General features: G+C 57.6%; 1 protein-coding gene and 2 long non-coding RNA genes across 4 annotated transcripts; 1 reads left to right on the top strand and 2 right to left on the bottom strand.

Annotated features, from left to right (window-relative positions):
* Positions 1 to 1,418: 1,418 nt before the first annotated feature.
* LOC311614296 (selenoprotein S-like) lies at positions 1,419 to 12,062 on the top strand (the record flags this gene model as incomplete). Its single annotated transcript, XM_084868982.1, has 5 exons — positions 1,419 to 1,433; positions 1,795 to 1,912; positions 2,382 to 2,510; positions 9,916 to 9,996; positions 10,856 to 12,062. 4 exons carry the CDS (start codon positions 1,419 to 1,421, stop codon positions 9,921 to 9,923), a joined length of 270 nt encoding a protein of 89 aa, XP_084725108.1. The 3' UTR covers positions 9,924 to 9,996; positions 10,856 to 12,062.
* A 3,708-nt stretch (positions 12,063 to 15,770) lies between these two features.
* On the bottom strand, positions 15,771 to 18,480 carry LOC311614474. Of its 2 annotated transcripts, none has more exons than XR_014793649.1 (4): positions 18,299 to 18,480; positions 18,057 to 18,202; positions 17,709 to 17,802; positions 15,771 to 16,028 (listed from the first exon to the last, which is right to left on the bottom strand). It is a non-coding gene; the product is annotated as an uncharacterized lncRNA (long non-coding RNA). The 2 variants fall into 2 exon arrangements; XR_014793650.1 differs by having other exon boundaries at positions 15,772 to 16,028; positions 17,709 to 17,811.
* A 3,595-nt stretch (positions 18,481 to 22,075) lies between these two features.
* Positions 22,076 to 24,632, bottom strand: LOC311614475. Its single transcript, XR_014793651.1, has 3 exons — positions 24,521 to 24,632; positions 22,837 to 22,983; positions 22,076 to 22,252 (listed from the first exon to the last, which is right to left on the bottom strand). It is a non-coding gene; the product is annotated as an uncharacterized lncRNA (long non-coding RNA).
* Positions 24,633 to 25,192: the final 560 nt, after the last annotated feature.

Here is a 25,192-nt window from a genome sequence, read left to right as displayed (position 1 = left end):
TTGAGCCAAAGTAACATACCAGGGAGCAAGAGCTCAAATGCCCCCTGTCTTCGTTCTTTTCTTTTTCCTTGGTAATCCCCACGGAATATATTTTCCCACTGAGTTTTAGAGACAGAGAAAGGGGGCCGGGCCTAGTCTGCAACCCAGTTACTTGCCTTAGACTGAATCGAACTGCAGACCCTTCTGTCCAGAGGCCAACGCCCTATGCACTGAGCAACACCGGCCAGGGCTCCTTTCTCTTTTCAACAGCTCCTTTGACCCACCTTTCTTCCTCTAAAAACCTGCCATTTTCTACAACCCTCCAGAGTGCCCTTCTAGTGGCAGCATTCCATGCTGCCCGATTCGTGACTCCCTCAATAAAGACAATGACATCTTCTTTAAAAAATATGTATATATTTTATTGTTTTCTTACAGAGAGGAAGAGAGAGGGATAGAGTTAGAAACACTGATGAGAGAAACATCGATCAACTGCTTCCTTCACACCCCCCACTGGGGACGCACACAAAAGTTTATACGATGCAATACCAGATGTGTCCACAAGACGGCGACATAGCACCCCAAAAGTGGTGTAACTGGGTATATGGATTAATAACGGGGATTTTCCCCCCATAGACGCCGTTATTAATGATGAACTAAAACTCCCTGCAAATGCTCCTTTTCTTGGCATTAAACTCGACGTTTTTAGGCGTTAAAATATGACGTTAACGCCTTCAGAAAATATGACATGAAGTTTTGAAAATTGTTATTCAAAATAACATACATATCAAATTGTGTATATATCCACATATGTGCATTTGCCATTTCGCTTGCTGGGTTTTTTTAAATATATATTTTATTAATTTTTTACAGAGAGAAAGAGAGAGGGATAGAGAGTTGAAACATCGATGAGAGAAATATCGATCAGCTGCCTCCTGCATGCCCCACTCTGGGGATGGAGCCCACAACCCGGGCTAGTGTCCTGACCGGGAATTGAACTGCACGACCTCTTGATTCATAGATCGAAGCTCAACCACTGAGCCACACCGGTTGGAGGGCATGTGGTGGTCTCCTCTGCAGTCAAAGCTCCAAAGAACAGAGACCAGAAGCACATGTGCTCCAGCATCGGAGGCGAACTTACCAGGCACTCGAGGTTTTGGGGCCTCCGGAAGGGACTCTGCTCTCGAACCCTCACCCTCAGCCTGTGACCCTGCAGCCACGGTCAGGCGGCCCCAGGACAGGGTCCTCCCGAGAGAGACACTAATTTCTCTGCCTTTTGAAGTGCCTCCTCCCAGGCAGGCCGTCCCCACCCACAGCCCTGCAAGCTGGCACAGCCGCCACTGCGTTTCTCTCTAAAAGAAAATAACATTTTTATTGATTTCAGGAACAGGAATACACATCCACGGTGAGAATCGGCTGCCTTCTGCACCTCCACAACCGGGATGGAGTTCCTGCAGGTGGGGTGGCATTGGCCGCATCGGATCAGCTCTGAGTGGGTGCAGGATGTGGGGGGCAGAGGGCCGGGCTGTCCTGCCTGGGACGGTGTGACAGTGACAGTGAGCGTGTGGGGGCCATCACTGGGATCGTTCCGCCCCAAGAGGACTGGATCGCGGACGGGAGGAGAGACGCGACGATCGGCGGGCCCTTCTCAGCCTAGAAGGTGCCGCGGGCGGTGGGAGCGGGCGGAGCGGCGTCCCTACAAATGTCAACACTGTCACGCATCTCAACCCCGCTGCGCCTGCCACTCTGAGGCCGTTCTGCGGCGCTATTGGCCGGGGAGGCCTATGTCCCGCCCTCAAGCGCACGTAGTATACGTAGGGGCGGGCCGAAACCTGGAACCCGGAAGCAGCCGCGGCCGCCACGGAGCAGGACGGGGAGAAACTGACGGCGCGTCCGGCTCCGGAGTCGGAGGGGCTGCGCTTCCTGCGCGTCACCGGTGAGTCCCGCGAACCCCGGGGCCCAGGGGAGCCGGGGGCCGCCGCCACGGCCGGTGCGTGGTCCCCCGCGGGGCGCCTGCCGGGCCGGGAGGGGCGGGGCCCGGGAGGCCTCTTCCTCCCGGAGCCGCTCTTCCCGCGGCGGCCGCTTTATTTTCAATGTTTTTTGTTTTGTTTTGTTTTTTTATTTTTTATTGGAAAGCAAACCCAGTCCTTGCGGCCCCTGGGATCCTTGGGCCCCGGCGCGCGCCTCCAGGCCTCGCTGCGCCCCCGCCCCGCCCGCCCTGGCTCCCAGCCTTCGGGGTCCCCCCACGGTCCCCCCATCTCTCCCAGCGCCCGGGAGTGGGAGGCCTCTGCCCGCCCGAGGCGGCCCGGCTCCTCTTTGTCCCCCAGGAAGCGGTGTTTGTCTCTTCTGTTTCTCACAAACTGTTTTGTTTTGTTTTGTTTTGTTTTGTTTTGTTTTGCTCGCAGTGCGCTCCCTGCTGGCCGCCTATGGCTGGCCCCTCGGCTGCATGGTCCTGTTGGCGGCCGTTCAGAAGCTCTCCGCCCGCCTGAGGGCCTCCGGGCAGAGGCGGCCGGACCCGGCGGCAGCTGCTGTGGGTTAGTACCCCGTACGGATAGCAAATGGAGGCTGTGGTTGAGAGTAAGGAACAACGGATGGGAATCGGCTTATAGGGGCAGGGCAGAGATGTTTCCTGGAGGAGGATTAGGTTGGAAACGTCACTCAGGGGTCTGCCCGTTAACCCCGAGTGACCTCAGGCCTGGAGTGGGTGAGAAACTCGGGTGTGGGTTGGTTAGGTCTTCCCACTCCCTCTATTCTGATTCATCACCAGGCGCTCATTGGTTTCCACAATCCTTGCCTCTGAAAGGGTGGCCTTCTCACCCATCAGACCGGATGCTACCGTTTCCATAGCAGCAGCGTCAAACACACGTGCTCATGCATCCCAGTTAGCGTGGTTACTGAGGTGGGGGTGGAGGTGGGGACCAGATGTTCTGAAACTCTGTCAAGCCTGCTTCTCCTTCCCAGTGGGCCGTGGGCCTGCACGCCCAGTCTCTTGGCTTGTTGGCTGTGTGGGCAACAAGAAATGACAAAGTACAAGTGTAAATCTTTCAAGCAGGTTGAGAGTGGTGTCCGGAAGTGGTGTCCCCTTGTTTGTCAGGGGCCTGGCTCAGGTCAGGGCCCTCATCATTGATGTTTCCCTCTCTCCCTTCCTCTCTAAAACGAATAAAATGTATTTTAAAAAAAATACCTGAGGATATAAATATAATAAAATGTATTTTAAAAAAAAATACCTTTCTGCTGTCAGCCTGGACTCATTTGCCAGTGGTCAGAAGATGTGATCGTTCCGGGCTATCTTCTGGAATTCTGGTCAACCTGGGCACCGGGTGCCGGGAGATAGCCGTCAGAGCACTTACATTTCAGGGCTGGGCCTCTCCAGGTGTCTCTGGATTTGCAATTGGGGGGGCAGGTGGCAGAAATGGGCATCTCTGGGAGTTTCTGGCGCCGTGGGGCAGCCTCCTCCCCCGGAATCGGCCAGAACAGATGGGGGTGGGGGGGTGTCCCACGTGTTTGGAATCGTGTGGACTCTGGAGAGTTTCCGAGGCACGCAGGGTGCTTTACCTTCCCCATTCTTCTCTCCCCACGCCTCAAGATGCGGGAAGAATTAGACGCCCAAGTAGAAAGGCACAGGAGAAACTACGACAAGTAGGGTTCCTCAGCCACCCACAGGGTCCGAGGTTTAACGGGGAAACACTGTGCACGGGGGCGAGTCCCGGAGTCAGGGGTGTTTGGCAGCGTCTTTTCAGCTGAGGGCAAGCTCTCCTTGTGCGATTTGTTATGGGGGAGCCAGGAAGGGGCTTCAAGAAATGTCTTGGGCTTGGATTTTTGCTTGTGAGTGGCTCTCCCGGCAGCATTTCAGCCACCGTGTGCGCGTGGCGGCTGTCCTGTGTCCTGACGGAGCACACCTTCCATGTCAAGCTGTGGGTCTCACGTGGCCCGGCCTGCTGGGGCGTCTCTTTAGGGGACTGAAGGAGAGAGCAGGGACAGGCTGTTGGGTTTCGCCCAGGGCTGAGACGGCTTTTGAAAGATTTGTCGGGGGCCCTAGGGGAGGGGAAAGGAAGTACCGAGGATGGAGGACGAGCTGTGAGCCTGAGCCAGTGTGTCCCGACCAAAGGAAATGCAGGCTCACCTGCCTCTTCCTGCCAGCGCAGAGGCTCCACCCGGCTCGGCTGGAACCGGAACGAGGCTGCCCAGGTGCCGGTAACCCACAAGTTGGCACTAGCCCTTTTCTGGGACTAATTGCTTGAAGCATATAGGTTAAAAAGAAATCATGCTGGGGGAAGGGGGTCCCCAAGGCTTACAGACTGGGGAAGGCAGGCATTAGAGAAGTAGGGAAAAGCAAAAAGAACTAAAAGACATTCCTCCAAGAGGATTTACCCCCACCCCACCCCATAAGAAATGGCACAAGGAGAGCATTAGGGGATCTCTGACCCCCTTGGAGGCAGGGGGTGTCCAAGGCCTGTGGCCCCTTGGCTGCGAGTTTGAGAAGCCTAGTACGTGCAACACACACTAAAAAACACCCCAAACCTACCTTTGTACTCAAAGGCTAGGACCGAGCAGGGGCACCCGCCCAGGTTGGGGTGCTGGTCTCTGTCATTTGCCCCCGCTGCTAGTGCCAGCCGCTGGCCCGGTGCTCCTGAGGGTTTCTCCACCTCCTCCTGCTCGCTCCTGCGGGGCAACTGGGGCAGTAGCTGCCACTCGCACCGCTTGCTGATGGCCCCAAACGCTCTGCTCTGTGCCGGTGGGAGTGGGGCTGCCAGCAGACTGGCCTGGGGTGACCTTGTAGCCCCCAATTCCTTTCAAGATGCACGAGGTCAGGTCGTGTATTTGGCCCCTAGTAAAGGGGGAAAAAAAATCAGTGCAAATATCTTGGTGGGGTTGACCAGATGGCCCAACAAAATCGAGTTGACCAGATGGCCCAGTGAAATGTGGCTGCCAAAATGGGGGAAGTGTCTGGGGGTGGTGGGTGACCCAGAGCTCTCCCGAGCCCTGTTTTTTTTGGGGAAAAAGGCAGGCTCCGGGGTTAGACATCTCTCCGCCGCACCAGGTCTTCCAGCAGGCCCCAGTGCGGCCAACACGGTAGCCCTAAAGTGACATCTAGTCTCGGAGGGGGTTTTCTTTTTCCGGGAATGCCGGTCAGTCCAGGCAAAAGCAGCCCCCCAACTGCACGTACACACGCCCGGGGCTCCCCGGGGACGTCCGTCCGTGCCGTGGGCAGGTCGCAGTTGTCACAAATGGCATTTCTGACCTCCAGGCACGTTTCTGCTCTTCCCACTGAGGCGTGCGTACATGCAGAAACGGGCCTGGAGATCAGAAATGCCGTTTATGACCAACTGCGACCTTCCCACGGCACGGACGGATGTCCCCGGGGAGCCCCGGGCGTGTGTACGTGCAGTTGGGGGGGCGCTTTTGCCTGGACTGATTGTCATCTCTGGAAAAAAAGGAACAAAACAAAAAAATCCCTCCGCGGTTAGATGTCACTTGGGAGCGGCCCTGTTGGCCGCACTGGGGCCTGCTGGGAAGACCTGGTGCGGCGGAGGGATATCTAACCCCGGAGCCGGCCCTTTTTCCTCCAGAACGGGGCTCGGGAGAGCCCTGGGTCACTCACCACCCCCGGACGCTTCCCCCGTTCTGGCGGCCGGATTTCACTGGGCCATCTGGTCGACCCGATTTCGTTGGGCCATCTGGTCGACCCCAGAAAGCCACCCACCCTACCCACCACTCTCCCTACAGCCACCCCCACGTTCTCCGCCCCACCAGCTAGCTGCTTCGGAGGAAGAGAAACGGGGAAGATGGAAATGTGGGACAACTAGCAGGGGGGAAAATCCTAGAGACCAAGCCAACGAAGCCCGCAAAGCTTCACACGGGTGAGCACCGCCACTCACCCGCCCTCGGGCACCGGAGCCCGCAAGCAGCCCCAAGGAGGGGGCCTGCAAAGTGGGATCAATGAGGCACGGTCCAACCCACAGAACGCCAAGCTGGCCAGCCACACTTACCCAGCGCGCGCAGGGTTCTCCTACTAACCTAATCTGGTAGCACAAAACGCCCATTTCAGACTAAAAAAACTACCGTGTCTGATGGCCGGGCCTCACCCCAAGCCACACGGCATCCCTAGAGGGGGGCCCACCTAGGTCAGGCCTCGAGGGCAAGAAGATAAACCAGAGCTTAGCCGAGCCCCAGGGAAGGTCCATTTGATCCTGTCGTGGAAACGAACACTTTCTGGGAGGCAGCCCCTTACTCCTTGGGTTCCCTTCACCGCTTGTGCCGGCCCCCATAGCCTCGAGGAAGCTGGCACCCAACCGCCAGGGACCCTCGACCACCAGCACCGCAGGGGTCCGCCCGTGTCTGCTTGTGGACTTGGACAAAATGCTACTACCGCGGTGCCTTCTATGAGCCTCTCACCGGGGACTCATCTCCTATGCCCAACAAATGAGCCCCAGCAAAGTCGGGAAAACACCATTCCACGGCCTCTCTTCCCAGGTCGCCTTTCCCCATACAACTTCAAACTGACTTTCGACACACCTCTAACCGGGTGGGCCTCTCCCCCCCGGGCGTGGAACACCCGGGGTCCAGTTCCCCTCGGAGCACGGCCGTCTGTGGCTGCTGCCCCCTTCATGCTGTGCCGCCACACTTGCCTCCATCTCCCCCAGGGAGGAAAACAAAGGGACCACCAGAAGCACCTGGCCTAACACCCGCGTGCGAGCCGCAGCCCCACGCCTTTGCTCCACGGGGCCCCAAACCTGTCAAGCCTCCGAGCGTGTCTTGCACGGCCTGCAACACGGAGAACGAGTGTCAACTGCACAGCAAAGGCGCCCGCCCTCTGCGCGGATTGCGGATAGCCTTCCGGAACGCGGCAAGCGGAAATCGGAGCGTGAGCCTCACAACGCTTTTCTCTCGCGAGAGTGGGGCGGCAGCCCGGGCAAGAGGTTGAAGACACCTGCGGAGCGGAGCCCGCCCAGTGGGGCTTGCTAAGCCGCACCAGGTTGCAACACAAGGGCCCCGGGAGCCCGAATGAATGCCAGGCCCCGCGTGGGCCGTCTCAGGGGCAAGGGCAGAGGCAGTCAGGCGGTGGACCAGTACAAGCCCGAGCCCTGCGCCCAGAGCGCCAACCAATTCGTTTGCCATCAACTCTAGGGAGCTCGCCCTTCTCCCCCTCAGGCCGGAAAAGCCCGACCCCGCGCTCTGCAGCCGCTGGCAGGGCTGAACCACACACCGCACCCCTGTGTCCACAAGACCTGGTTTGCCCTCCTGGGCCAGCCACACACGCTTGGGTCGGGAAATGCTTAAAGCAAAGGCCCATCTCCCTGTAAGGCACAAGCTTCCACTACACGTAAGCACCGAGACCCAGCAGCGACCCCTGATAGTGCCATGGCCCCGGGGGCTCTCAGGCACTGGGGTCCAAGGCCCTTACACCTCCGGGCCATCTCCGGATCCCAGGGAAATTCCAAGGAGCGAGCCTCCGCAGGACCGCAGCGTCCTACACGCGTTCTGAGTATACCGTGGGCCGGCCCCCACCTCGGTAACAAGCCCCAGAAAAGCCGCCCCAGATGACCGGCACCCAGTGTCCGTGGACAAGCCTGCCAATGCCCTCCACTCGCTTCCCTGCAGGTTCCACACCGGCCCCATTTCGTAGCAGCACGGCACCCTTCCCTCCGGTTCTCCAAGGAGCCCCGTGAGGGGGGCTAAACTGAGGGGGGCGCTGCTATGACAGTCCGGACTTCCATTTGCCGAAACAACCCCACAGCCCTGGGGCTACCAAATCTCAGAACGAACCAATGAAGCCGCCTTAAGAATCATGAAGCGCTCCTTAAGGGCACTGGGCATATCGCTCCACACAGTCCACAGCCCTAGACCAAGACGTAAAAAATGCTCGGGGGGAACCTCTGACCAACAGGGACCACGGCTTCCTACTTGGAAGCGCAACGCCGACCACCGGCTTCATCCTCCGCACACGTCGGAAACTACCCTGTAAAGCAAGACCCCCGCGGCCTGGTGGGCTCCTGCGGACCTTCCACGAGCGAGCTGGCAGACCCGCGGGCCGGCGCCCGACTCGGCCCCCGCGGCCTTGTGGGCTTCTGCAGCTCCTTGGACGGGGCCCTCGGGCGCTTCCACGAGCGAGCAGGGCGAGCAGGGCGACCCACGAGGTCGGAGGCCCCCCCACGGCCGGTTGGGCTCCTGAGGCTCCTGTGGACCTTCCCTCGGGCGCTTCCACCAGCGAGCAAACAGAACAGCGGGCCGGCACCCGACTCGGCCCCCGCGGCCTTGTGGGCTCTGCGGCTCCTTGGACAGGGCCCTTGGGCGCTTCCATGAGCGAGCGAGCAGGCAGACCCGCGGGCCGTTACCCAACTCGGCCCCCACGGCCTTGTGGGCTTCTGCGGCTCCTTGGACGGGGCCCTCGGGCGCTTCCACGAGCGAGCGAGCAGGCAGACCCGCGGGCCGACGCCCAACTCGGCCCCCGCGGCCTTGTGGGCTTCTGCGGTTCCTTGGACGGGGCCCTCGGGCGCTTCCACGAGCGAGCAGAGCGAGCAGGCCGACCCACGAGGTCGGAGGCCCCCCCCCACGGCCGGTTGGGCTACTGCGGCTCCTGTGGACCTTCCCTCGGGCGCTTCCACGAGCGAGCAAGCAGAACAGCGGGCCGGCACCCGACTCGGCCCCCGCGGCCTTGTGGGCTCTGCGGCTCCTTGGACGGGGCCCTCGGGCTCTTCCACGAGCGAGCGAGCAGGCAGACCCGCGGGCCGGCGCCCAACTCGGCCCCCGCGGCCTTGTGGGCTTCTGCGGCTCCTTGGACGGGGCCCTCGGGCGCTTCCACGAGCGAGCGAGCAGGCAGAACCGCGGGCTGGCGCCCAACTCGGCCCCCGCGGCCTTGTGGGCTTCTGCGGCTCCTTGGACGGGGCCCCTCGGGCGCTTCCACGAGCGAGCAGAGCGAGCAGGCCGACCCAGGAGGTTGGAAGCCCCTCACGGCCGGTTAGGCTCCTGCGGCTCCTGTGGACCTTCCCTCGGGCGCTTCCACGAGCGAGCAGAGCGAGCAGGCCGAACCACGAGGTCGGAGGCCCCCCCCACGGCCGGGTGGGCTTCCTGCGGCTCTCTGCGGACCGGCCCATTGGCGCTCCCAGGGTCGGGGGAGCCCTGGGGATAAGCAGCACCCGGGGCGGACCCCGGCGGTGCTGGCCCCCGGCCCCCAGGGCACTCACATCTCAGCCAGCCAGGAATCGCCCTGAGGCACACATAACCTATATAGCTGGTGGTACAATCTCCCAAAAACTGGATCAATTTTTGAAAACAGAGTAACCGGGGGCAATCTGGTATCGCCTTCGGGCTCCTGGAACTCTGCCTCGGGCATCGAGATCAAATTGTAGCCCTTACCTTGCTCCGGAGCTATAGAAAACTGACCGCAAGGTGGCGACTGCCGATGGGATAAAAGTCAAACAAAGATGCATCTGAAGGGTGGGGGCGGGGGCGGGGTCGAGAGACCACCGCTGCCACCCAAGACCCCCAAATTCATCTCGTTCACCTCAGAGCATCTCGCGTCCGCCTCGAACGGGGGGGGGTGGGGGGGTAGGGGGTGGGGGAGAGTCTCCAGCAAGGCCCAAGGTGACCAGCAGAGACCTCCAGGCTGGCATGGCGAGACCCTGGCCGCAAAAGGCCCATTTGGAATTGTTTTTTTTCCAGGAAGCTGCCCGGAGGGGGACAGACTCCCCACGCGACTTCCCGGGGCCCCAGGGGCACGTGGGAACTCCGGGGACTCGCGAGCACGCACTCCGGGAGGACTTAGCTGCCCCCGGGCGGGGACTGACCGCCAAGCGGAAGCTTTGCAAGTCCTCAAGGGACTGCCATGGCCCGGGCGGGTTGTAGTCTACAACTGAAACCGGGTCCTAACACGGAAAACACGCTCTGATCGTCTTCATTTTCTCTCCGCCTGTTTTTGTTCTTGTGCTTTGCCTTTAGGGATCTAACAGCCGGGCTCCTTGCCCGCAGACCAGCAGCCCGAGCCAGGACCCTGTCCGTCCTTGGGGACAGCGTTCACAGGTGAGGGGTGCCCGGTGATTTGTGCTTGGCGGGGAGCTAGATGTCACCCAATCAGACCTGGCAACCTTATGCTTTCTCCCCACTTGCCCTTTCCTACCTTACTTGGCTGAGTTAAAAATCCTCTCTGGTCGATACACCGGCGAGGGGCCTATCCCCTGGCTGGACCCTCGTGGCACACGTGGCTCAAACGGGGGACCACAGTTCTCCGTGGAGTCCCTGAGGCTCTGTCAAGTTCGCTCTCAGGACATTTGACAGAGGAAGGAAGCAGAGGTGGCTTGGGTCTGACCTGTCCTCCAGCCCAAGACCCCAGAGCTCCTCACTTACTCCGAATGCTCACCCCCTCCTACTTGCAGCGGTTGCTTTCATGTCACTAAACATCTAGACACGAAATGCACTCGGCCGTGGCACGTATCAGGCAAAGAGCCCAGAGCACCGGCTGCGAGACATGTGTGTTCATAGCAGGACTTACCTTTGCACCCACGTTTTCCTCCGTGTCCCACACGGCCTGCAGATGGGTCACACCGGGGACCGCCTGCCGGTGCCGGTGCCGTTGTTTTGCCGCAGCCCGGACTTCCCACGGCAAGGCTCTACAGGAGACAGAAGACAAGCCCGGCAGGGCCCATGGGGGACTGAGGAGCTGTGTCCTGGGGCAAGCGGCGACCATGCCGGCTCACGCCCAGAAGCAGTTTCTCCGTGGCCTTTCTTAGTCCAAGGAGCAGGCCAGGCTCCCACGGCCCCACAGCCTGCTTACACATCACTGGTGGCCTCACTGTACCCCCATGGGGTGGGAGCAGGGGGAACAGGAAGGGGTCCATGTTCCCGTTTCCCATTCAGCAAACATGCCTGTTTCTCATTGAAGTAGGTGAAACAGTTCCCGGAAACTGCCTCGAACCCTAGGCACCGGCAAGAAGGAAACAGATGCTGCTGGTTGGGGATCATCTCGTCCCGTGGCCCCGTTGTGCCCGGCAGCAGCTGGCTCCCAGGCCCAGATGGGACTTGTGCACTCAAGCGGCCATAAAGGCACGTTCCCTTTGGGACTTCCCTTCCCTTTGCCCTGAGGCAGGTGTGGGGGCCCTGGGGTCTTTCTCGGGGGCACACAAGCAAGGCAAACAATGTGCGCGGACAATCTTGCCACCCACAGTTCACATGAGCACAAACAGATAAAAGGGAGCCTTTTGAGAGCAGCAGAGAAAACGTGAGCCACCCCGCCCCGCCCGCCAACTTCTGTGCAGAGGGCCTCGCCGCCCCTGCAGCGTGAGCATTCTGTTGCAAGGGGACCGAATGCTCCCCACCGGCACCCGGGACCCTTACGGCCCATGTACACTGCCTGAGGATGCTCTGCTTGAAACAGGAATCTCAGGACTAACACAGGGCAGGCTTAGGGAAGTTTAGAAATTACGGGGACCAAGGAGGAAGCACAGGCCTCAGAGCAGCAGAAGGTCTATTTCTATAGAATGGGGGAGCTGAACAGCTGCAACAGGTGCATTTCCATAGAATGAGGCCGCTGGGACCTGCAAAAGGCCTGAGTTTACTAAATCCGGGGAAGGAGCCCCTCCTCCAGGAGAAGGAGGAGGAAGCCCAGGGGGAAGAGGGAACAATAAGGACGGAGGGGGGAGAACCTCACCTGTCCCGTGTGAGGTTGGGCCTTTGGGCTCAGGAGTTTCCATGGTAACCAACCCGAGGATACGGTGACCCATCAGAGGGGACACCAAGGCACAAGGCCCTGCGGCCTTTACGAGGTGTGCCCGTGCATACCGCGGGCTCTGCGGTGTTCACCGGGATGTGCCAAACCCGCAGTGTGAGCCGGGACGGCTATGAACAAGCCGCAGCGAAAAGGAGCTCCGTGGGCCCCTTCCCTCTCCCCACGGGGGAGTCTGTGCTTGCTCTTCAATAAACCGCCACCGTGGCCGGGCCACCTTCTGCCTGCGGCTTCCTTCTTCCACCGCGGTGGCCAGAGGATCCGGGTTCCGGTCCGAACATTCCCAGGCAGTCTGCTGGGGACACCGACCCATTTCCCACCCGAGAGCCAGGAACCGCGGCTCTCAGACCTTATTTGGGCACCGGGACCATCCCGACTGCCGCTTACCCCCGAGCCTCTAGCCCTGCCTCGCCGCTGGCTCACTCCCTTTCCAGATCCTAGCTGACCGTTTGCAGTTCAGATCCTCGCCTCTAACAGGGTCCCCAAAATTCGGGGACCGCGAAGTCACCCTGGGGCATGCTGGTAACGGTGGTCATTATAAGGTTCTCCCTCCTCCCAACTGGTGGGCGGAGTTATGACCTTACTGGCACCTGTCACAGAGACATCTCCAAGACACTGAGCCATCAATCAGCGCCTGCCAAAGTGTCCTGGAGCCCACCCCTTCCCGTTCTGCCCTGGGTCCAACCCTCTCCTGTTCCTCCCCTTAAAAAGACCCCCAGACCAGTCACGTGCTGCTGATCCTCCATGTCCAGGCAGTAGCCCGGCTGGGTCCATCCCCCCTCCCGACTCCTTCAATTCTGATTTCTCTATTTCCGTAATGAGTCCCCTTCATTACTGGGGAATAAACTTTACTTTAAAGCTCCTTGGTGGTCAGTTTTCTGCGCCTCAAACCTTACAGTCATTAGAAACCAGCTGTGATGGACCAGGAAGGAAAGGGTCCGGAGGGGACTCTCTTTGGGCCAAAAAGAGCCCTCCTGGTAGCATAACAGCTACGAACCACAAGAGGGCGACACTGTCACAGGGTCCCAGCCCCGGAGCCCTCTGCTTCGCACAACAGGCCAAGAGCTTGTGGAAAAGGACCTTCTCTTGTGTGTGTTCCAGGGTTTTCAGGAAAAGCACACCCGGCACCAGGGCCTAGGAGTCTGGGCGCTGCACACAGGAAGTGCAGGGAGGAGCAAGAATAAAACGAACGGAGAAATGGGTTTGGAAGGAAGTGTGAGCGTTCGATGGTCTGAGGAGGCTCTTACTAGTCCTGAGAAGGAGAACCCCTGTTTTGTAAAAACAAAACAAAACAAAAAACAGCCGCTGTTTGGAATTTTCTGTTTTTCTTAGATGGCCTCTTATTCTGAAAACATGTTTGCCTTCTAGCCTGCTTGTAAAACGAGCATCATGAAATTAGCCGTCTGACCTTGCAGGCCAACACTAGGTATGCCCATACATTTGGCTGTGTTAGTTTTCAAGGACAGCAGCGAGATAACCGCTCAGCGCACAGAGCTCCTTAATGAAAAGGGAAGCTCTGCGGCCAGGCCCGGAGCAGCCAGGTCTGGTGCGGCCAGGCCAGGAGCAGTGGCTGCCAGGCTGGGAGCGGCCAGGCCCGGAGCAGCAGCTGCCAGGCTGGGAGCGGCCAGGCCCGGAGCGGCCGGGACCGGAGCAACCGGTCCCAGAGCAGCCGGGTCGGGTGCGGCCAGGCCTGTAGCAGCAACAGCCAAGTCCAGAGCAACTAGGTCGGGAGCGGCAGTGACCAGACCCGGAGCAGCTGGTTGTGGAACGAACCAGAGCAACAGAGGCCAGGCCCAGAGCAGCCAGGCCCAAAACAGCTTGCTCCTCGCCTGTACCTGCCCACGGCTGCCTCGCAGACATGGCTGGAAACTTTTGCGGGAACTTGAGGGTCTGCTGAATCAAGTGATGAAGGCTTAGATCTGGATGTGTTGAGTTAGTATAGCGCTGGGGTGTTGATCTGTGAGTGCCTTGGGTGGGGCCTGGATGAGGCTGGTTGACCTATTTGAAAATGTCTTTTGTGTGAAGTGTATCATTGGGCATGTGGAGGTATTATTGATATGAGAAAATGCTAAGTAACAGATTTACTATCTGAAAAGGGATTTACTATCGGGGAAAGGGAGGGAGGAAGAGACTGAACATAAACTGTGCACCTATGGATGAGGACAATGGGGGATGGGGAGGGGGCAGAGGGTGGGGTGGGAACCTGGTGGAGGGGGGAAGAAATGAGGAACCTTTGTAATAATATGAACAATAAAGATTGATTTAAAAAAAAAAAAAAAAAAAAAAAGAAAAGGGAAGCTCTGCTTGTACCTTTGCTTACAATTTGAAATCATTTTTCTCTAAGCCTACCGCGGTGAAACAAGTGAATCTCCACACTCTCCCGCCTTGATTGTCATGGATCTCTGTAACAGTCCCTCATGGGAGGAACACGTGTGGGCCCGTTTCCACTCCCGTTAATCACGAGCATTTGCACCACATAAGCCCTCACGTCGGATCTATGGCCTCGGGACCGATATTCTGCTCATCGTTGCAGGGCTGCAACTGGGGGGAAATTGGTGCTTCCTGAGGAGGGTGAGATTCATAAAAAGTCCACATAATGAAGAAAAAAAAATCACAAGGAAAGTTTAACTCATCCATTGGGAAACCTGGCTAACGTCTTTCCCAAATAACCCTCTAAGGGTTTCACTTTTATGTCCTGGGCATCCGGGACGTGTGTGGCTATAAAAATACCAGCAAACACCTGTTCCGCACCCTGCATTACCATTTTCTTCCCACCAGAGGGCGCGCTTGTCCCCTGGTTTATGCCTGCAGGGTGTGTTTGTGGGGTTTTTCTTTAGCATATTTTATTTATTTTTTACAGAGAGGAAGGGAGAAGGATAGAGAGCTACAAACATCGATGAGAGAGGAACATTAACCAGCTGCCTCTTGCACAGCCCCCACCGGGGATGTGCCCGCAACCAAGGCACATGCCCTTGACCGGAATCAAACCCGGGACCCCTCAGTCCGCAGGCTGAGGCTCTATCCACTGAGCCAAACTGGTTCCGGCTGCAGGGTGTTTTTAAACACATGCAAAAACTAAGTACTTGAAATGCTATACTGTGGGCTACAGTGCATGTATGTGTATGTGCACTGTGACATGGCTTATTCAACTCTATAGAGTTCACCTTACCAGCTTGTATGAGTGGTGGGATCTCATTTCAGTTCCTAGCATGTTGCAGTTCTGTGGTTCCCTGTCTAGTCTGGCTGGTCCCTTTAACCAGCAGTCACCTCGCTAACCTAGAACCTTAGTTATTTCAGCGAATGATGGCTCAATACCGCTGCTCCCGGGCTGTTAGCAAAAACAGACAAAGGTAGCATCCAGACCCCTGTCACTGTCCAGGGGAGACTGTGATTGGCCCAGATTCACCCCTTTTTTGTGTGTGTAATCCTCACCCGAGGACATTTTTCCATTGTTTTTAATTTATTTTTAATATTTCTATTTCAGAGAGGAAGAGATAGAAACACCAGTGATGAGAATCATACATCAGCTGCCTTCAGCACGCCCCCTACTGGGGATGGAGCCTGCAACCCGGGCATGGGCCCTGGGACCCCTTAGTCTCACTGAGCCAAACCGGCTAGGGCTCCGTTGATTTGAAAGAGGCAGGGAGGGGGAGAAACAAAGAAAAACATCAATTGCTTGCCTCCTGCACTCCCCCAATTCTGGGTTGGGATCGGCCTACAACTGAGGGATGTGCCCTTGACTGGAATCGAACCCAGACCCCTTCAATCCAAGGGCTGATACTATCCAGTGAGCCACACCAGCCAAGGACCCAGTTTGTCCTTCTTTACAGCCCTACCCTGGCTGTGGGCTCCAGGAGGGGGAGCGCACCTCCGGGCCTCTGATCTGGGGCGGCCCTGGGGGCTTGCTCTGGTCAGTGGCAAGAGGCACTGTGTCCACGGTGCGCTCAGACCTGAGAAACCCCAGTCATCCCCTCCGTGCCTGGGCCTCACCCAGCCTGTGCGGGAGAAAGGAAGAGCTGAGAGCAAACAGCGGCTGCCATTCACACGTTTTATTAACGTTTAAACATCCAAAGGTTTCACAGAAGGACGCCTAGTCCAGCTTAAAGGCGCACAGCCCGGGCAGCAGGCGGTGGGTGTCTGTTCCGCTCTGAGGACCAGGCGGTGAGAGCTCAGAATGTGGATTAGAAACGACTGCAGCCGCCGGAGCCTTCGGCGAAGCTTGATGCCAACATTCCACGTTCAAGGCAGGACCTTGTCCCCGGTGGCCGGGCCCCAGACACTCAGGAGCCGTGGATGTCTTCCTCCACCTCCTCCTCCCCGTCGTGGCCGGGGCCTGAGGAGACACAAAGCCGGGGGGGGGCCACAGGGGTTCAGGGACGGAGCTGCTCGGGATGAGTGCCCGGCTGAGGCCCTGGATAGCCAGCCCAGGACAGGGCACCCGCCCAGCAGCCCCCGTCTCCAGTCAGGGACCAGCTGTCACGGGCAGGGACTGAAAGGGATGATCACGTCCCAAAGGAAAAGATGGCAGAGGCGTCTGGTTCACGACGGACTTCCTTAAGTGAGATGTGAGCAAGTATCGCCAGGTTCAGACCTCACAACCCCCAGGGCCCGGGACACCCCGTGAGAACCACCGTCTCTGAACGGCTCACTCGCCTTCAGCTCCAGCGGCCCTTCCAGCTGCCAGCCTCGCTAGGGGCCCGGCCAGTCTAGCCCCGTGGTCAGCAAACTGCGGCTCGCAAGCCACATGCGGCTCTTTGGCCCCTGAGTGTGGCTCTTCCACAAAATACCACGGCCTGGCCGAGTCTATTTTTAAAAAGTGGTATTAGAAGAAGTTTAAGTTTTAAAAAAATGGGCTCTCAAAAGAAATTTCAGCCAAAACTGGTTTGGCTCAGTGGATAGAGCATCAGCCTGTGGACTGAAGGGTCCTGGGTTCGATTCCGGTAAAGGGCATGGACCTTGGTTGTGGGCACATTCCCAGTGGGGGGTGTGTAGGAGGCAGCTGGTCGATGTTTCTCTCTCATCAATATTTCTAACTATCTCTCCCTTCCTCTCTGTGAAAATTCAATAAAATATATTAAAAAAAAGAAATTTCAATGGTTGTACTGTTGATATTTGGCTCTGTGGACTCATGAGTTTGCCGACCACTGGTCTAGCCAACCAGGAGAAAGGAAGAGCTGAGAGCGTGCACCACTGTGAGTTTCCACTTAATACCCCGTGCCCAGCCCACCCGTGCTCATCCTGAACTCGCTGAGGGAGACCCGGTGCCAAGTGCTGCCTGTAAGCACCTTGCTGAGTCCTCCCATGGGCCTTGGAGCCCTGACTAGTGTGGCTCAGTGGTTGAGCATCAGTCAGGTTTCAATTCCAGGTCACAGTACATGCCCAGGTTGTGGTCTCCATCCCCATTAGGGCGCAAGGAGGAGGCAGACAATTGATGATTCTCCCTCATAGACGTTCCTCTCTCTCCCTCTCCATTCCTCTTGAAATCGTTAAAAAAAACACACCATAAAAACAACTAAGGTTTAAAACAGGGGTGGGAACATCGGCCCAAGAAATCCTTTGGCCTGGCCCTGGGAGGCATTGTGGGAGTGATTACATGCTGGGCCACACGGAGGGGCTGATGTTCAAGCCCATCACTCTGGTGGCCCGGGAATGACCTTGTGAATATCCAGAGGGCCCTGGGCAGAGAAGAGGTGCCCAGCCCTGGTTTAAGGCAAGAATAAAACCTGCCCGGTAACGGGGTCCCACCCCCGTGACAAGGCTGCCAAAGGGGCACTGCCAGCTCCCCGCGGAGGGCCAGCTCCCCACGGAGGGCCGTCTCCTGTGGCCCTGCCGCCCGCCTCTCCCACAGGCTGCCAGGCCCAGGCCCAGGCCGCGGGAAAAATCCGACTTAACGTTTCCTTTCCCAAGTTAGCGTCACAAACCGACAGCAAAACCTTTAGACACTTAAAACCCCAATAACAATATCAAACCTGAACCCCCCAGGGGATGCTGACTCCCGATCAGTCACACTTACCTTGAGCTTCACCTTCTGGAAGTCCAGCACGCGCACTTGGGGGACCTTGTAAATGACGTACAGGCGGTAGTGCTTCTTGTTGGTCACGGGGTTCCTGAGAATACTGCAAAGAGCCAAGGTCAAGTTCAAAGGAGACAAGTCCACGCGGGGCCTCCCAGGGCGTTCCCACAAACCCCCGAGCACAGAGCAGGGGACAAGCCACCGATCTTCACCTGCAAGGTCACAGGGAGCATCGGGGACAGAACAACAGGGCCCTGGGCCCGAAGAGGAGATTTGCACGGTTTTCTCTGTGGGGTTCTTGTTGAAGTTCACACCGGGAACCAGATCGCCGGCCCGGCAGACACTCACCATGTCCTGCTGTTGTTCACCAGGAGGCTCTTCGTCTCCTCAGCAGGGGGAAGCCGTCCAGCTTCCGGATTTCATTGTCGGAAAACCAATGGCATCGAACTGGTCTAAGGTGGCACCCGGATTCCCGATGACAGGGATTTTATATCCTGTGACAGAGGGAAGCCCACGGGAGGAATGACAGGACTGAAAGGTGCAGCCCGCACACCGCGGGGCCCCCGAGGTCGCCCGCTGCCCGCGCTCACCCCGCAGGCCCGGCTCGCGGCCCCGCACGGCGCTGAGCACCGCGCCGCCCGCTCCATCCGCTCCGCCGTCCGCTCCGCCATCCCGCCGCCTCCTCCTCCGGCCGCGGCGCCCGGAGTTCCCGCCACTCACTCCCCTCTGCGGCCACAGGCACACTTCCCGGCGTGCCCCGCGCTCACCAGGACGCACCTCCCTTCTAGTCCCGCCTCCCAAACAGCCGTACTTCCGGTCGTAACTCTTGACCAAAGCCTTAAGCACTTCCCAGCATGCCTCGCGACCGACGCCACACGCACCTTATGGGCACGCAACGTATCTACGCTGCCACACTTCCCGGCGTGCATCGCGACTAACGCGTGACGCACTTCCGGGCGTACATCGGGTCCACTCCTACTACATTTCCCAGCGTGCGTTGCGCCTGTCGCTAAGCAACGTTTATTACTGAGGCCAGCTTAAAGAGCCCGCCGCTGGCCGTCCAGGCCAGACCAATGGAGGAAGCTGGCTCCCATTCTCTTGCGGTTTGGAGATCCAGGGCCCTTTGGCTACGTTCTCCGATTCTGGTTGAATTCTCGGGGATCGTCTGTGGAGCCTATAGGGTCCTAAATTCCAGAAATTAGTATCCGCCACTTCAAGAAAATGTTAAAGCGCTCGAGTCTGTAAAAGGTTCCTGGAGGGGGGCCGGGAGAGGTGAAGACTCCACGCAAAGTGCGCCTCTAAAGGGAAGGGGGTGTCGGCGGGGTCTCTGGCCACTTGCCAAGGGCATTCCTGGGACAACAGGCCACATATCGATCCGGTCAGAGGACTGGAAAGCAGACACGCATCAGAGTGAACACCCGATGCTGATGGTTGTGCAAGATAAGGCCCTGGTTTACATGAAATCGCCCTTTCTGTTTGGGAGAAAAAAAATTAAAACATTTGCGGAGTATCCCAGGGGTAATTTCAGATTGCTCGTGAAGAGAGGTCTCTGTGCTATACCTGTCACTTTACTGTACTCTTTGGGATGGCTGAAAAAAAAAAAAAAAAAAAAAAAAAAAAAAAAAAAAAAAAAAAAAAAGTTTAAACGGTGCAATACCAGATGTGTCCACAAGAGGGAGACATAACATCCCAAAAGCGGTGTTGCCAGGTATATGGATTAATAACGGGGATTTTTTCTCCCATAGATGAAGGTATTACTGATGAACTAAAACTCCTTGCAAATGCTCCTTTTTTGTCATTAAACTCGACGTTTTTAGGCGTTAAAATACCTATGATGTTTATGCCTTCAGGAAATATGACATGAAGTTTTGAAGATTGTTTATTCTAAATAGCATAAGTATCAAATTGCATATATATCCACATATGTGCAAATGCCATTTTGATTAACAAGCTTTAAGAAAAAAATGTTTTTCAATATGTTATGTATCTCAGAGGGGAAGGAAGAGAGAGAGAGAGAGAGAGACATACGAAAGATTAGAGAAAACCATCCATTGGCTGCTACATGAAAACCCCACTCTGGGGATGGAGCCCACAACCCAGGCATGTGCCCTGACCGGGAATGGAACCGAACCACCTCCTGGTTCATAGATCGTAGCCCAACCACGGAGCAACAAGGGCCTGATGGAGGGCATAAGGTGGCTATAATTGTTTATTCTACAGTCATGGCTCTAAAGAACAGAAACAAAAGGTACTTATGCCTGAAAGACACAGGTGCACTTACCAGGCATTCCAGGCTCCAGGGCCTCCGGGAGGGACTCTGCTGTCAAACCCTCAACCCCGCCGCCCCCCACTGTGACCCTGCAGGCACGGTCAGCCGGCACCAGGACAGGGTCCTCCCGAGAGAGACACCACCTCCTCTGCCTCCTGAAGTGCCTCCTCCCAGGCCTCCTGCCGCTGCCACCTCCCTGACAGGCCGTCCCCGCCCGCAGCCCCGCAAGCCCGCACAGCCGCCAGCGAGTTTCTCTCTGAGAAAATAACCCCTTTTCATTGGTTTCAGGGACAGGGATCCACATCCATGGTGAGAATCGGCTGCCTCCTGCACCTCTATACCAGGTGTAGCGGCCCCAACCCGGCATGGAACAAAGAATCAGATCTGAGACTTTCATGTTCACAGGCCGAAGCTCAACCACTGAGCCACACTGCAGGGGCGCAGCCAGGTGCAATCGCTGTGCCCGGGAGAGAAAGACTGCTTGGCTGCGGGCTGTTAACTCAGGGTGAACACCGCCTTAACCTAGCGCTCCCACTGCATTTGCATGGGTCTGATCCACCCCTGTGGAGGGGGGTCCCCCAGCTCCCCATCTCTTGGGGTTCGGAGGTCCGGGGCGCCTCGGCTCCGTCCCCTGTTCTGGTTGCCTTCCGGGGGGCGTCTCTGCAGCCTGCAGGGTCCCCGATTCCACACATTAGCATCCGCCGCTTCAGCAAAGCGTTAAAGCGCTCCAGTCTGTGACAGGTTCCAGGAGGGGGGCCGGGAGCGGCGAAGACTCCATGCAAAGTGCTCCTCTCACGGGAAGGGGGTGTCGGCGGGCTCTCTGGCCGCCTGCCGAGGGCATTCCTGGACAACGGGCCACATTGCGATCCCCTCAGAGGACTGGAGGGCAGACACGCATCAGAGGGAACCCCCCGATGCTGATGGTTGTGCAGGAGAAGGCCCTGGTATAGGAAGCTGCCCCTGGTATTTGGAAGGAAAAAATTATATTTGAAAAATATATATATTTGCGAGGTCACAGTGTATAACACGGATAATTTCAGATTCCTTGTGAAGAGACTTCTCTGCAGTTTTACTTTGGGATGGCTTAAAAAAAAAAAAAAAAGTTGGAACGGTGCAATACCAGATGTGTCCACAAGACGGCGACATAACATCCCAAAAGCGGTGTTAGCAGGTATATGGATTAATAACGGGGATTTTCCCCCCCCATAGATGTAGTTATTAATAATGAACTAAAACTTCCTGCAAATGCTCTTTTTTTGGCATTAAACTAGACATTTCTAGGCGTTAAAACACCTATGATGTTAACGGCTTCAGGAAATATGACATGAAGTTTTGAAGAGTTATTCGAAATAGCATCCGTATCAAATCGCATATATATCCATCCACATATGTTCACTTGCCATTTTGCTTACCGGCATTTAAGAAAGTCTATTATTTTTAAAAATATATATCTTACTGATTTTTTACAGGGAGGAAAACAGAGGGATAGAAAGCGAGGAACATGGATGAGAGAGAAATATGAACCAGCCGCCTCCTGCACACCCACGAACCAGGAATCAGATCTGAGACCTTCAGGGTCTCAGGTCGAAGCTCAACCACTGAGCCACACTGCAAGGGCGCAGCCAGGTTAAAGCGCTCCAGTCTGTGACAGATTCCAGGAGGGGGATCGGGAGAGGCAAAGACACAAAGGGCGCCTCTCACGGGAAGGGGGTGTCGGCGGGGTCTCTGGCCGCCTGCCGAGGGCATTCCTGGACAACGGGCCTCATGGCAATCCCCTCAGAGGACTGGAGGGCAGACACGCATCAGAGGGAACCCCAGAAGCGGGTGGTTGTGCAGAAGGCCCTGGTTTACGGGAAATCGCCCCTGCTATTTGGAAGAAAAAGAAATTAAAACGTGTGCGGGGTCACGGGGTATCACACGGGTAATGTCAGAATTCTCGTGAAGAGAGGCCTCTGTGCTGTACTTGTCACTTTAGTTTTGCTTTGGGATGGCTGGGCAAAAAAAAACGCACACAAAAGTTTAAACGATGCAATACCAGATGTGTCCACAAGACGGCGACATAACATCACAAAAGAGGTGTTACCAGGCATATTGATCAATAATGGGTATTTTTATGAATTTTAGGGACAGGGATACACATCCACGGTGAGAATTCGCTGCCTTCTGCTCCCCCACACCAGGGATGGAGTTCCTGCAGGCGGGGTGGCATTGGCCGCATCGGATCAGCTCTGAGCAGGTGCCCAGCTCAGTCGGGAATTCAGCTGCCCCAGCAAGGCTGTAGGTGGGGGGGAAAAAACAGAAATTAAAGAACTATTAAGGCCAAAACAGGTTGGGCTCAGTGCATAGAGCGTCGGTCTTCGCACTGAAAGGTCCCAGGTTCGATTCGGTCTAGGGCATGTACATTGGTTGCAGACACATCCCCGGTGGGGGTGTGTGCAGGAGGCAGCTGGTCGATGTATCTCCTTCATTGATGTTTCTAGCTCTCTATCCTTCTCCCTTCCTCCGTGTGAAAAATCAGTAAAATATATTAAAACAAAATGCCCCTTTCCCCGGCACCACCCCTTCCCAGACAGCACACTCCTGGTCCCAGCTCTCTCCGTAGGACTGACTGCCCTGGTGGCAGTTCCTTCTTTAGCTCCGGGGTGGGGGGGGGGGGGTAGTGGCTGCTTCTGCTTAGAAGCATCAAGTGCAGCCGCGGCCTCTCAGCTGACTGCACCCTCTGAAGCAGTGGAGAGTGGGGAGGCACCGCGCTCTTGGGACGGGAAAGTGTCTGTTCTAAAGAGGAGACGTGCAGGTGGAACTGGCAGGGGGCACAGCGTTCACACCGGGAACCAGATCGCCGGCCCGGCAGACACTCACCATGTCCTGCTGTTGTTCACCAGGAGGCTCTTCGGTCTCCTCAGCAGGGGGAAGCCGTCCAGTGTCCGGATTTCATTGTCAGAAAACCAATGGCATCGAACTGGTCTAAGGTGGCACCCGGATTCTCCTTGACAGGGATTTCATATCCTGTGACAGAGGAAAGCCCACGGGCATTCATGAGTTTAAAAGGTGCTAAAGTACATTAGCAGAACTTCCGATAGTTTGGTTCAAAAAGCCAGCATTCAGTTCGTAAAGTGTTTGCCTAGACCAGGCCAGTGTGGCTCAGTGATTGGCACCAGACGATAACCCAGGAGGTCTTGGGTTCCTCCCCAGCAGGGGACCTGCAGGAGGCAGCAGATCCATGGTTTTCTCTCATCATTGATGTTTCTCTCTCTCCCCCAACCCTCTACCTCTCTAAAAACCCATGGCAAAAGCATCCTTGAGGAAGGATTAGCAAAAAGATAAAGGATGGAAGGACCTGGGGCTTTGTCAGCAAGGAGTCTAAGCCCAGAGCAGAGCCAGCAGCAGACCTGGAGCGAATCCCGGGCACAGACTGAACCATCTCGTCCCTAAGGCAGCGGCTCTTCACCTTCTTCCTGAGGCACCTGATTGGCCCAGCAGAGAGCTGCCCATTAGTCCTCCGGCTTCCTTGCTGTTGCTAATCCTCACTCTCCAGTGACTTTCAGAGAGAATGGAAGGGAGGGAGAGAGACATGTATGTCAGAAACACATGGGCTCTGCACACGCCCCAACTGGGTCCCAGAGTGAGCCTGCAACCCAAGTACCTGCTCTTTTTTAATTATTTTTTTTAAAACTGATTTCAGAGAGGAAGGGAGGAGAGAGAAACATCAATGACGAGAATCACTGACCCGCTGTCGCCTGCACTCCCCACTGGGAATTGGGCGGAAACCCAGGCATGCGCCCTTGGCTGGAATCGAACCTGGGACCATTCAGTCCACAGGCTGACACACCATCCACCGAGCAAAGCCGGCTAGGGCCAGGTACCTGCTCTTGACCTCGAATAAATCCCTGACCCTTCAAGTCCATGGGCCAACGCGCTAACCACTGAGTGAGCCCGCCAGGGCCTGAGAGCACTTTCCTTTCACGAAGTCCAGGCCGTGGAGGAGGCATTTCGGGGCTGACTGACCGCCTGGCTGCCCTGGCCAGGGAGCCCGCCCTCTCTCGGGTCTGACAGGGGACGCGGGGGTGGAGAATGCTCACTTGGGTGCAGCCACGGCTTGGAGGGGCCGAGCCTTCAGCGGAGGAGGAACAGCCCCGGGAGGGCCCTGAGAGTTCCGCGGCCTCACTGCCCCGCTTCCAGGACAGACCGGCCTCCCGATGGGGCGTCTGGGTGATGGGGGGCCGGGGCCACCGAAGCGGCGAAGGAGGAGGCGCAGGGAGACCATCGCTTCCCTCCCGGCCTTCGCCTCCCCCCGGCTCATCAGAGAGAACGGACTCGGCCGCGGTCGCTGTGGCCCGAGCGTCCCAGGGTCTCGGGTTCGAGTCCGGTCAAGGGCACGAACCTGGGAGGCAGGTTCGGTCCCTGGCCCGGGCGGGGCGTGTGCGGGAGGCAGGCAGCCCATGGGTCTCTCTCACATCCACGCTTCTCTCTTCCTCTCCCTCTCTCTAAAGAGAGAGAAAAGCACCAGCACGTGCCCTGTCCACACTCTGCCGCCATCGCGCACCGTGTTTCCTGAGAACCAGCCGCTCGCTCGGTGCTGGGGTCACGGCCCCCGAGTCCAGGCTCGGCTCCGGAGCGGATCAGACGGAGACCCGGCGCCCCGAGGCCGAACCGGACACGGGCCCACGGGTTCCGGCCGGGAGCGACCCCAGCCCCGTCCCCAAGCCGCCGGCCGGGCCAGGAGCCCGCGGGATGGTCCCTCCGCCCCGCCGGCCAGACGCGCCCGGGACCGCCCGGCGCAGCTCGCCCACCGCGGGGCCCCCGAGGCCGCCCGCTGCCCGCGCTCACCCCGCAGGCCCGGCTCGCGGCCCCGAACGGCGCTGAGAACCGCGCCGCTCGCTCCATCCGCTCCGCCGTCCGCTCCGCAATCCCGCCGCCTCCTCCTCCGGCCCCGGCGCCCGGGGCTCCCGCCACACAGTCCACTCTGCGGCCTCAGACACACTTCCCGGCGTGCCCCGCGCTCACCCAGACGCGCCTCCCGTCTGGTCCCGCCTCCCAATCAGCCACACTTCCGGTTGTATCGCTCTACACTTCCTAGCATGCCACACGACAGACGAAAAACGCACTTTCCGGCACGCACCGTGGCGACGCTGCCACACTTCCCAGCATTCTTCGCGACTGACGCATGACGCATTTCCCAGCATGCCACAGGACCAACGCAAGACGCAACTCCCGG

The sequence above is a fragment of the Pipistrellus hanaki genome (genome assembly GCF_964339955.1).
Source record: "Pipistrellus hanaki genome assembly, chromosome: 21".
Taxonomy (NCBI): domain Eukaryota; kingdom Metazoa; phylum Chordata; class Mammalia; order Chiroptera; family Vespertilionidae; genus Pipistrellus; species Pipistrellus hanaki.
This window is presented reverse-complemented; position numbering and strand designations above follow the sequence as displayed.